This window comes from Berghia stephanieae, chromosome 6 (assembly GCF_034508935.2).
Source record: "Berghia stephanieae isolate SIO BIC M18660-M18661 chromosome 6, UCSD_Bste_1.3, whole genome shotgun sequence".
Taxonomy (NCBI): domain Eukaryota; kingdom Metazoa; phylum Mollusca; class Gastropoda; order Nudibranchia; family Aeolidiidae; genus Berghia; species Berghia stephanieae.
The window spans coordinates 43,704,057-43,716,385 of NC_088365.1; the positions used below are offsets into that span (position 1 = coordinate 43,704,057).

The following is a 12,329-nucleotide window of genomic DNA, read 5'->3' on the forward strand; positions in this document are numbered from 1 at the left end:
ACAAAAAAAAAAGGGAAATAGAAATAAATAATTAATCAAAGAATGAATTAAAGCAGCAAGGCAAAGCAATGTGATCTTCAGTTTGTAATCTGAAGGTTTTGGGTTCACACATACATCCCTTGTGTTAATCAAACAAACCTCACCCTTGCTCACTTTGAGGTGCTGCCCTATGAATGTTATGTGGAGTACCCTAGAGTCTTTCCTTGAGATGCTCATTGAAGAAAAATTTCCCATTGAAATAAAATATTTCCTATAACTACTTTATATATAGTTTACCTGAAAGCAGTTCCTGTATTTCCACCAGTGATGGTGTAAGAGATTGTTTTGAAACCAGCAGAGATATCAGCATCTGTAGCTGTGACTTGCCCTATGCTTGTAGTGGTGCCAGTGCCTTCATTCACATCGGCAGTGTAAACGGCGGGGTTGAATATTGGTCTGAAAATTGTAGGCCAAAAGAATAGAGTGAACATTTCCATCTATAGACACTTTCAACACTTACCCCGAGTATCTAAACAAATATAAAAATAAATAAATAATAAATTGAGTTGTTTTAGAGTGCAATATCCATTTAACATGCTCAAAGCGCTTTATAAAGGGTCCCTAGCTACAGTTTAACTTAATATGTAGAACAAGACATGACGCCTATAAAGCGATGTTACAATTTTTTTATTCTCAACAGATAGAAAAGGGTGTTAACGGTCAGATACTCATTTTAACATCTAAGTACGGTGAGAGAATATGAGTAGAGAGTCTATTCCAAGGACTCAAGTTTGCACCTACAGGTCCAAAGACCAAAAAGCCGCAGAGTATTTAAGTATCATTTCACAATAAAGGCATATATTGTTGACTTAGAAATTCCAGTAGATATATTCCTTAAAAACACACATAGCAATTACAGATTATAATTCAATGGCTTTTAATGGCACAAGGGCTATCTCACAAGTTTTAAAAACTCATATGTTCACATTCTCACACTTTTAAAAAAATGTCTAAGCAACAAGTCACTCAGCACACAACAATGTCAATGTTCCATGCTAAATCTTATAATCTTAAAAAATGAATAATCTTAAAATAAAAGAGGTCTAAAAAAAAAACATTTAAAAACGCCAATCACATGATTTTTTCAAAACCCTATTATTATAAAGGATAGCCTACTTGTTCTTAAAACTGCAAAATCGTGATTGAAAATGACCCATAATATTTCTTTAAATAAAGATATTTCTATAGTCCAGATATTGATAAGGTTTCTATTTTTCTATTTATTTATCTTAGTATTCTAACACCTTATTCTTACTACACCTACAATATTGTTTCAGCACTTCACTGCATCATCAGAGCAGCAGCTTCTAATGGTGCTCACACTGTACTAAATTATGGTAATCAACCCAATCAGCAAATTCTTTACCGCACTTGTGCACCATTGCAAACCCACCTGGAAGCTTTGTCACAAAAAAACCATTCAACTAGATGCTCTGCGGTTTCGGGCTTGTTACCACAACAGGTACATATTGGACAGGTAGAAAGTCCCCACTTATGAAGCGATTTTGCCGTTAGGCAGTTTTCGACTGAAGCCCATTCGCTGCCACTCAGTGCCTTCTCTTGCTGCAGGAGAAACTTCTCCCCCAGTTTTGAGGAGTTTTATGTGTTGTAGGTGTAATAAGAATAAGAGGTGAGAATACTAATACAATTCAAGAGGACTCTAAAGATTCGTGTACATCAATATCAAGAAATATCTATCTATTTATCTATCTAAATCAGGGACCAGCTGAGCTACATCCCCTCAATCTTGTGCCATAACGCAGATTGTCATAGCATGCTGGGGAGTCTCTGGTCTGTCTTTCCATTCTAATCTATCTTCCATGTCAACTACATAACATCCAGAGTTGAACAGAAGCCTCTCATATCATTGATTGTTGAGGGGTTTTAATTCTGTCTCTCCCATGATTGACGATCGCCCATTTCCCGTCATAAGATAAATATAATGGATTGTTTTGGAAACTTTATCATGTAGGGGGGCAAGATGGCAGAGTGGTTAAGGCATTGCACAGTGATCCAGAAGTTCTGGGTTCAAATCCGGCTTCAGACACTTCAATTTTTTTCCTTAGGCAAGATTATTAACCCCCAGTTTGCTCCTTTAGACAACATGGGTGATTCCTGTTTCATGGATTATCTATATTCTTTCATGGAATGCTCAGGCAATGACATCTAACAATGCTGCGTGGAAGGGCATGATCATTCTTTAAAATCCTGTATTAAAAAGGGGTATAAGATACAAAACTTACTTATTATCATTGACGTCATTTATGTTGACTGTAACAGTTTGACAGGTACTCTTTATGGTTGGGTTGGCAGTATCAGATGCGCACACCTGGAATGTTGTAGAGGCACCCACTGTTTCTCTATCAGGAGCACTGCCTTTCAAGGTAATCTTACCAGAGTCTGGGAATGGAGAGAGTCAAAACAGGATAATTGTGTTTGTATCACGAATTACAAATCACATGCAGCAGGCTTCACAACATCATCAAGTATCCATGAAACAAAATTATTTTATAAATACAACATTATTTTATTTTATTATTTTTACAGTTTTCTTGAGCTAGTGACACTTTTAGGTCATTTCAGTGCCAGTAAAAAGGATAATGATAGAGGGAAATGTTGTGGATCTGAATTTATGAATTTATGAACCCCACAGACAAAGGGGATGCGTTAAAGTAGTCTACAGAGGAATCCAGGACAATGCCATCACTGTGCCTATTTTGATATTACCTATAAGTTCTATCTAGCACAAACAAATGATACATTAAGGATACACTCAAATGCTTACAAAGTATGATATACTTTTAAAATGAATAGAAACAAATGTTTCGAAACAGAGAGATGATTTAAAAGGAATTGTTTTTTTAAAACTAATACTATAGATTTTAGTGCAAAAAGAAGACCCAGATAAACGTTCATAACTTTTGCAATATTACAATCCTGTTTGTGAAATACATTTTATCGCATATTAGGGCAGTTTGGAGCAAAATCGACATGCACTTATTTTCAACCCAAAATGTTTTGGGCTCATTTATGTAATGGGGTGGGGTGGGGGGGGGGGAATGCATGTCTTTCATTGTTGTATCATTCACTGTGTGGCTTTGTGGTCCTGTGGTAGGACACTTGCCTTCAAACCTCAGGGTTGAGTCCTTAGAAAAGGCTCTTTACTCACATTTCTCACTGCACTCAGTTATAAAATAAGTATTTGGCTTGTTATGGCATTTTCTGTTTCCAAAAAAATTGTAAAGGTGCCTTACAGGTGTTATTTATTGTCCTACGTGTTAAATGTTATTGTTGGCTGGGGACCTCTTGGAAAGCGTTTTGAGCACATTTAATGGATTTTGCGCAAAAGCTCAAGTTAAAGAAAGTAACAGACAATATACCTGCAGTGACGTCAAAGTTAGAAGTACCAGTCAGGGAGTAAGTGACGACGTCTGAAGGCCCATCGTTACCACTGGCAGTGACTGTGAGAAGGGTGGTGCCATCCGCTGTATCACTTTCCCCAATATTGAAACTGAATGGGGTGCCACTGAATGATGGGTTGTTGTCGTTCAAGTCATTGACATAAAGATTGATGGTGGCAGTTGTACTTTTTTTAGGTACTCCATCATCCTCCACCTAAAATAAATGAAGAAAGACGTTTATTTTAAACTGCAAAGTTGGGTTTTACTTTTTAAAAGGGCCCATGGACCAAGAGTTTTTACTTGTTACTGTAAAATCTGTATCAAAGAACTTTTTGCCAGATCTAACACACCCAGCTACTCAATCACTTCCTGAGTGGATAAAGGAATCCAAATTTTTTTTTTGTTCCTTTTGCTTGTGGTGTGAGAGCTCCATCAGCTGAGCTATTGGGACCCCTAAGTGATAACTGAATGAAAGATTGTTTTCACTTAAGCCATTGAGGTAAAGATTAATGTTAACAGTTGTATTTTTTTTTACAGGCATTCCAACTCCCCCCCCCCCCCCATACAAAATTAGAGAGATACTTTTCCTTTATTATTCAGAGTTCGTTTAAGTCTAACCTGGCGTCATATCTAACCAAGAGACACAGTAACAGTAATACAATTTGGCCTTTGCTAAAGCTAGAATCCTATTGCTGTAACTGCTCTCTTTGGTCTTGTGATATGACACTCGCCTTAGGAGGTGAATTACATGTAAAGAAATCCCTCTGTCTCCAATTCAACAAAGGATCTTTACCTCTGGATAGGTGAAATCAAATAAATCTCAAGTTATCTGAGCAGGAATAAAAGAAACAGATTGAGTTTCCTTCCCACAGGGGAAGGCTTCGACCAAGAACCAGGATGTCGATGTCCAGATGGAAAGCTCATATTCAACAGACATGAATTCTTGAACCCACTGGCTATGATTCTAACCTTTATCTTGATGACATAGCTATCAGATGTCTCGTAATCTAAGGCAGATGTAACTGTCACCACACCAGATGATGTCACTTGGGCTGTGATGGAACCGGGGCTGATGCTGAAGAGAAATTACACAATAGCAGGTAAAATTTGTCAGCTTTTGTGGATATATTATTTTTGTGTGTATAAAACCTATAATTAAGGCATTATATTTAACAATAATAAATCTGTATTGCCAATAATATGGCAATTTTAATAATTTACATTGCTCATTAATAATAAGCATATACATTTGTGAATCTCGTTTTTTGTTTTGTTTGTTTTTAAGGGTTTTACGGCGCTTGCAACACATTAAGGTTATATCAGCGCCAGTAAAAAGGAAGAAAATGGGATCGGAATAAAAAGTTCTAGAATTACAATAAAGCACCCAAGAAAAGGGAAAACAAAGGGGAATTGGTTCAAATAAGAAACAGATGTAGATTCCAAAAGCACTCTATCAAAGTACTTAGTTTGAGATCACTAAAAGTCTCATCCAGACACTAGCACAGTACAAATCATATATAATATAAAGAAAGCATAATACAGTGCATAACAGAGAGATTATTTACAATGAAAAAAATATCATCTCCCAAAACTAACTATACATTCAACTGTTTCCCTCTCAGCCAGGACCAGGACAAAACCAAGTAATCTCATTCCAAGACAAAGACAGAAAGCATGTTGGAAAACAGATATAAGGGGATAGAAGACACAGTATGTACCCCCCTGCCCACTATGGGAGGTCAGGAACCCCGCCCAGTTGTGAATCTTAAAATAATATAATCATCACAACAAAGTTGCACACAGATATCCTATACAGACTGATACAACAGGGAAAATTTAGGAATAAAAAGGAGGAAGAGAAGGAGGTGGAGGAGGAGGAGAAAAGAAAAGCAAAATCTATGAAATCACCTGTCCACAGTGTAAGACAATGTGTTTGCACCGTCAGCATCACTACAGGATAAGGTAGCCACACTGGTCAACCCTTCATCTTTGGCTACATTGATGACACTGGTACACAATGGATTGTTGTCATTGGCATCATTGACAGTGATGGTCACTTTCTCTGTGTCTTGTTTTGGTATAGTGCCTCCATCTGAAATACACAACATATTTTTTACTGACAGAAACAATGCTGTTCATGGCCAATAAAATATGTTAATAGTATCTACTTAATATGCACTAAATGCTTTACAAGGGAACTCAAGCCAATCAGTTGTGCGGCTATGTGGTCTTGTGGTATGACACTCGTTTTTTTGTTTTTTTTTCCACGCAACCACATTCCATGACACACACACACATGTATACACCACACACACACACACGCAAAAAGCACACAGACATAATGCCGATTGACGACATGAAATCATCAAAACATATGTATCGGCCAAAAATATGTGAGTGACTTCATTTATATTCTACACACACACACACACACACACACACACACATATATTATATATATATATATATATATATATATATATATATATATATATATATATATATATATATATATATATATTGTCGCCATAAATTTTTAACTTTATATTTATACATTTTTATGCATGCCACATCTGTAAACGAACTTACATTTTTTGGATGAATAAAGTATATTTTATTATTATTATTATTAATATTATCATTATTATTATTATTATTATTATTATTATTATTATTATTATTATTATTATTATTATTATTATTATTACCAACAGCTTGTACTGTGACTTCAAATGATGTATCTCCACTGTCAAAATCCAGAGCCTGAGCCAGAGTGATACTGGCCACATTGCCAGTCTGTGCTATGTTAAACTTGGACTGAGATACAGCAAAACTAATGGTTACATCTCCGTTGACCCCACTGTCAGTATCTGTGGCTGTCACCTGATAAAATGGAAAAAAATTATCAAGTTGTTTTTGTGAAAACAAAACATTACAATATCCAAAAAGTATTTTAAAAAAAGAAAAAAATACTGAAAACGTAACATTTCAGACCCTTCTTCAGGTTATAAAAAAAATAAATAAAACAATTAAAATGTTAATATGTTATTTATGATAAATCCAGATAAACAGCAGAAAAGTTATTGGTATGTCTAGTCGGGGAAAGACAATGGTGAAGACATTGCATTTCCCAGATTTGATGTGCCAAGAACGTTTCTGCCATCTGACTAGGCTTTTAACATTTCAACTTGGAGACTGTTATATTATTAATTTTGGACTTAATCTTATTTTGTTCTCTTTTGAAGCAGTTATACATATTTTTTAGATTACTTTTTACAGTGCACAGCTTCTAGCAGCTTAATATTTACTTGAATTTAAGTCCTACCTTTATGATTTCATCCCCAATGTTTAGCTGATTCTCTGTGATAGTTCTAGCATAAGGTGTACCCTGGAAAACTGGTGCATTTTGATTGACTTTATTCACTGAAATGACGACATTGGTGGTAGAGGACTTGGCAGAGGCACCACCGGCACTGTCTGATGACAAGATAATAATAATAATAATAATAATAATAATAATAATAATAATAATAATAATAATAATAATAATAATAATAATAATAATAATAATAATTGGGGGGGGGGGGGAGTGGCTGAGTGGTTAAGGCATTACACTAGGACCCGGAAGGTCCCGGGTTTGAGCAAGATTATCAACCCCCAATCTGCTCACTTGGACAACATGGGTGATTCCTGTTGACATCATAAATCTTGTTTGATGAGTTGTCTATATTCTTTAGTGGAGTTCCTAGGTGACAATGTCGTATGATGTCGTGGCGGAAAGGCATAATTAATTAATTTAATAATAATAATAATCCTTTCTTTAAAAAATATAGTATTGTGGAGAACATTGTGCTTATTTGAGTCAATAAAAAAATTGATACGGCGCACAACACTACTGAAAGATTTGAAAAATAGAAATGTATTTTTTACAGATAGATAAACAGATAACTTGATTTCCTTTTATAATTTAAAGTCAGTTTGAAAGTTCGTTAAGTCAAAAAGATATCATAAAAAATTTACCGAAGACACTAACACTCTCATGGCCACACCCTCAACTCTATCTGTCCAGTAGAGTCTTACTTCCGTTGTGTTGATTTAGCAGTGATCAGTGTTGTTATGTAGTAGTGTGTTCTCATTGCGTGTATGTTTATGTGTGTGCGTGTGTGTATGTGTGTTTTGGAATGTGGTTGCGTGGAAGTAAATTTTAAAAAAAAAAGGGGGGGGGTGTGTCCATCAAGTAGAGAAATTTCTGAGCAAGGGGGGGGGGGGGGGGGGGGAACTGGTAGGAACTGTCAGATTGGCATTTTTCAGCAAATCGTGGCATTCATAGTGATATAATTCACTTGATCACATGACGGTATTCGGATTTACAGAAATTTTAAACAAGTTTCACCGATTAACAACATCAACTAATATTACTGCTGATATTACTGTCGTTTTTATGCCATCGATGTGATAATTATTGCCCTGGGAAATATTTAGTTAAACGTTTCGGCAAACTGTCAATTGGTTCTGTCTAGCTTCTAGCCCGAGCAAACCAAAAGTAGACAAATTCGGGGACTTGATATTTTTCGCGTCTGCTTCAGATTTTCATTTGATCCATAAGTTAAGTAAAGGGGAGACATTCCGAAAGCTCCTACATCCCCAGTATTCATTCAATATGTATTTTCACCGTTGATCTTTTGTAAGGCGTTTATTTATTCAATTTGTCATCATATAAAAGCGTTTTAAAAACTCTAGAACAAACCTTGATAGATTTGAGAAAGTTTAAAATTTCCTAATTTGACCATTGTTTTGATTCTCGGCCGCCATTTTAATTTGTGAAGTATTGAATGTAGTGCAAAGCACTCCCAAGTAAAGCGTGGTAAAGACTTGCGACTTATTGATATTGATATCTACTGACTGATAAACTAAAATCATGCTGAATAAAGCATGCCAGCGACGACAAGCACATCGATTAAAATGTGCATCTAATCGTAATCAAACTAATCAAGAAAATGATTCTGGCAATATTGAATGAAAATAGTTCTTTCCCCGTGAAATTGTGGGCTTTTTACTAGTAATAATAATAATAATAATAATAATAATAATAATAATAATAATAATAATAATAATAATAATAATAATAATGATGATGATGATGATGATGATGATGATGATGATGATGATGATCTGTCACCCTTTAATCTTTTATTTTCAAAAGACTAACCTGTGGCTGTGACAGTCAGGGAATAAGATGGCGTTGTGTCTGCATCCATTCCTGCTGCACTTGTAATCACACCAGTTCCACTATTTATAGCAAAGTCAGTGCTCCCTGTACCAGCTGAGAAAATATTTATATTATATTATATAAGGAATTTTCTAATTGTCTAATTAGAATGAGCGTTTTAATATTATCATTCAATCACTTGATGGAAGAGTTGTTCCTTTAACAATATTAACAATAGAAATATATAACATAATACTATGTCACAGCAACACTGAACATAGACATGATGCCTATAAGTACTATTGACTGATACTGAACCTTACGGAAACTCTTCGTATCGTATCAGAAATATCCAAAGAATTGAGATGAATAGCAAACAGCAAGCTCACTTGAGCAAAACAATGGCAGAAAATGTCCTAATTTGCGCGGGAATTAATTAGACTACTTACCATTGTTCCTTATAATTAAGTACCCAATCGGTGAAGAAACGGTCAACCAGATTGTTTACAAAGTGAGGCAATCGAAATGTGCTTGTAGCAATCTATCTTAACTTTCGATTTCAATGTGTCTACATATCGCACTTCCGGCATTCGTATTTTACTTTTTAATACTTTTAAGACACGCCAGGTAAATGTGGTCAATTTTGGCTTAGATGAAACAGTGAAATTTATCGCATGGCGGCTCAATTAAAATTGGCTACCGTTGGGATCACGACGGGTTTAGAAAGTGAAAAAATAATTTAACAAAGGATGTGTGAAAATACCCTGGGATGTGTTCAGACACGCCTTTTCTAAAAAGTGTCACTTAGCCTTGGCAATATATACATCGTTAACATAAACGGTCCCCATGAGCTATGCGTAGTGCTGTGGAACACTCCTAATTACTTTACGGTCATTCGACTACGATTTGTGAATTCTTTCTTTCCTTTTTTAAAATATTTGAATTTGACAAATTGACTGATTTCAGTTAATTGACTGAGAATTTACACGTCCAGTACTTTTATATGGTTTGGTTTTTTTAAATAGAGAAAACGCTTTTACCTACAAAGAATTCATTTTATACCTAAGTATAGTGCAAGAAGATGAGTGAAGAGCCTTTTTCATAGACATAACTTTTAAGTCATTCACTTTAGGATTCAAACCAGGAACTGCTGCTCAGAAGCAAAGAGGCATACCACAAGACCATGAAGCTGGTCATAGATTGATAATGTATATCGGATGTATTGTGATTCATTGGCAAGCAATTTCATTACAATGAGAAAGCAGTATAATATTTATAATTTATTTTATCAAAGTATGGTAGTCCCTTTGAATCTTAGGACCCAAAAGCCAAACAATGTATAAGTGATAGCAAAAAAAAAAATAAATAAAAGACGCCCAACAGACAACTTTTATTGTTTGAAATGGAAACCTGGTTCCCTATTGCCTGCTTAAGGAACAAATGAAGCTTTGTGAAGCCCCTTGAGCAATGCAAATCTGAGATAAAGTGCTACAAGACTATTCATATCTATTATCTTTATCATTATGATTTCTTTTTGTATTTGATTCTGAAGAATGAAAACGAACAATGACATCTATTTGCCTCTCATTGAATAAAGCACTTGTATCTTGCAAAGTATCTCTACTGTGTCTAAACCAGACCGAGATACTACCTTTTAATCTATGTGGTCAGGAAGATAGTGGAGGGTGAAGGGGCCTTTTAAAATACTCCCATGTTTTTGTTTCTTCTATGAGGTTAGTTTTTATTTTTTGTTGTTGTTGAAGTTTTAGCTCGATATACGGTGGTTTTTGACTGATAAAATTTGATTTTTCTCTGTTTACTGGGAGTCTGTGTCTTTCATTCAAGTCATATGAAATATGTAGCAGAATACAGCTCTTGTCTCTAGCAAAGTATCTCTACTATGTCTGAACCAGACCCTGATTCTACCTTTTAATCTATGTGATCAAGGGGATAGTGGAGGAAAGAGGGGCCTTTTAAAATGTTCTCATGTACAGCCAAATTTGAAGTTGTTCTGCAATGAATCTTATGGGACCCAACAAATTTTTCTAGTGCCACAAAAATGATTCAAAGTTTTTCCACGGAAATAATTTCTTTATAATTTTTTTTTAATGCTGAAAACTTTACGACATGAAATAGAGTTGAATAAAACACATATGTGATAGATGGTCTCAAAACAGTATCAAGTTGGGTTGATCCCAGTTCTGAAAATGAAGTTTTAAACATAATTTACGGATATAAGTTAAAATAAATGCTGCCCTTCATGCATAAGGCAGTAAGTTAAAATAAATAATTTCAATGAAGAGAGTGAATTTTTTTTCTTAACCATCAAAACTTATATTTCCTCATGTGACTATGTAGCCTTGTGGTATGACAATCGCCTTCGTACCAGTATGTCCTGAGTTTGAGTGCCGCTCTGAGCAAAGCACAATTGAGTCCTTGGACTCTTTACTCATATTTTGTCGCATTAGCATTACTCAGGGGTAAATGAGTACCTAGATGTTAACAGCATTGCTTCTGTCGGGGACAAAATTGCTATAGCACCTTACAGATATCTTGTCTCATCCTACATATTGCTGTTGACTGGGGACCCCTTGTAAAGGGCTTAAATGCTCAAGGTTTTTTGTTTGTTTATTTTGCGTGATGATTTTTACATCTAGGTCATTCCAACATCATACCACATTGAAACAATGAGCCATATATAATAATGTTATTCCTCTTGTTAAAGGAATTGCTAATTTTAGTTGCTGTCTGCTTCATGGTATATCAATCAGTCATAAAAAAGTCCCATCTTACACAAAGTGTAAGCAACCGTTCCATGGTTGTTGGTTGCTGGATCATCGGCATCAGTAGCTGCAACAGTCAAAACAGTCGTCCCACTGGGATCAGACTCGGAAATGGAACCCCTGAAAAATGTATTAGAATATGAACATTTTAGAAATGGCAAAGTAATCAGTACACCTTAGCTGTTGTGCATTTAATGGAGGTCTCTGGTCTCATGCAGCTTTGTGGTCTAATGGTATGACACTCGCCTTTTAATCAGTAAGTCCCGGGTTTGAGTACCACTCTCAGCACCCCAAAGGTGAATCATTAAGAAAGGCTCTTTACTCACACTCTCTGCAGTAGTCAGGTGTAAAATAAGTACCTGGCTGATTACAGCATTGTCTCTGTCGAAAAATATTGTAACATATACTCGCAGGCATGATGTCTCGTTTTCATGTTAAGTGTTGCTGTTGGCCAGGGACTCCTTGTAAAGCACTTTGAGTACAATTATTAAATATTGCATTATCTAAATGCCAAATTAATTTTTCAAAGAATTTCTAAAAACTTAAAAGGTCATCTTAATTCATCAATAGTTGAAGTAAAACATTACAAGCCAAAACATTTATTTTTTTTTCAATTTTTGCATGCAGCACATCAAAAGACAAAAGACACCCTACAATAAATAAGCTCTGCATGGAGAGTGCCTGCAAGGGTAAGTGGAACAGAAGGAGGCCAAGGAGGAGGTGGTTGCAAGACATAGCAGAATGAATGGGAACAACAACTACAGAAGCAGGACGTTTGGCACAGATGAAAAGAGTTCACTGTGTTTAGGGGCTACGTTCAACAAGGATCTGCCTTAAAGAAGAAAAAGAAGAAGCAGTAAGTTTAAATTAGGGAGCAGGCACTGGTGCAAGATAAAA

The 12,329-nt window shown here is 35.5% G+C and overlaps 1 protein-coding gene across 1 annotated transcript in view; it reads right to left on the bottom strand.

Annotated features, from left to right (window-relative positions):
- LOC144975078 (protocadherin Fat 4-like) overlaps positions 1-12,329 on the bottom strand; it is a 181,129-nt gene that overhangs the window by 75,037 nt on the left and 93,763 nt on the right. The window contains exons 33-41 of the mRNA XM_078918777.1: positions 11,443-11,552; positions 8,650-8,763; positions 6,766-6,917; positions 6,149-6,323; positions 5,349-5,532; positions 4,410-4,515; positions 3,420-3,654; positions 2,283-2,439; positions 277-435 (exon numbers count right to left, since the gene is read on the bottom strand). Of these exons, the coding sequence (XP_078774903.1) occupies positions 277-435; positions 2,283-2,439; positions 3,420-3,654; positions 4,410-4,515; positions 5,349-5,532; positions 6,149-6,323; positions 6,766-6,917; positions 8,650-8,763; positions 11,443-11,552 (1,392 nt within the window). The remainder of the gene's footprint in view (positions 1-276; positions 436-2,282; positions 2,440-3,419; positions 3,655-4,409; positions 4,516-5,348; positions 5,533-6,148; positions 6,324-6,765; positions 6,918-8,649; positions 8,764-11,442; positions 11,553-12,329) is intronic.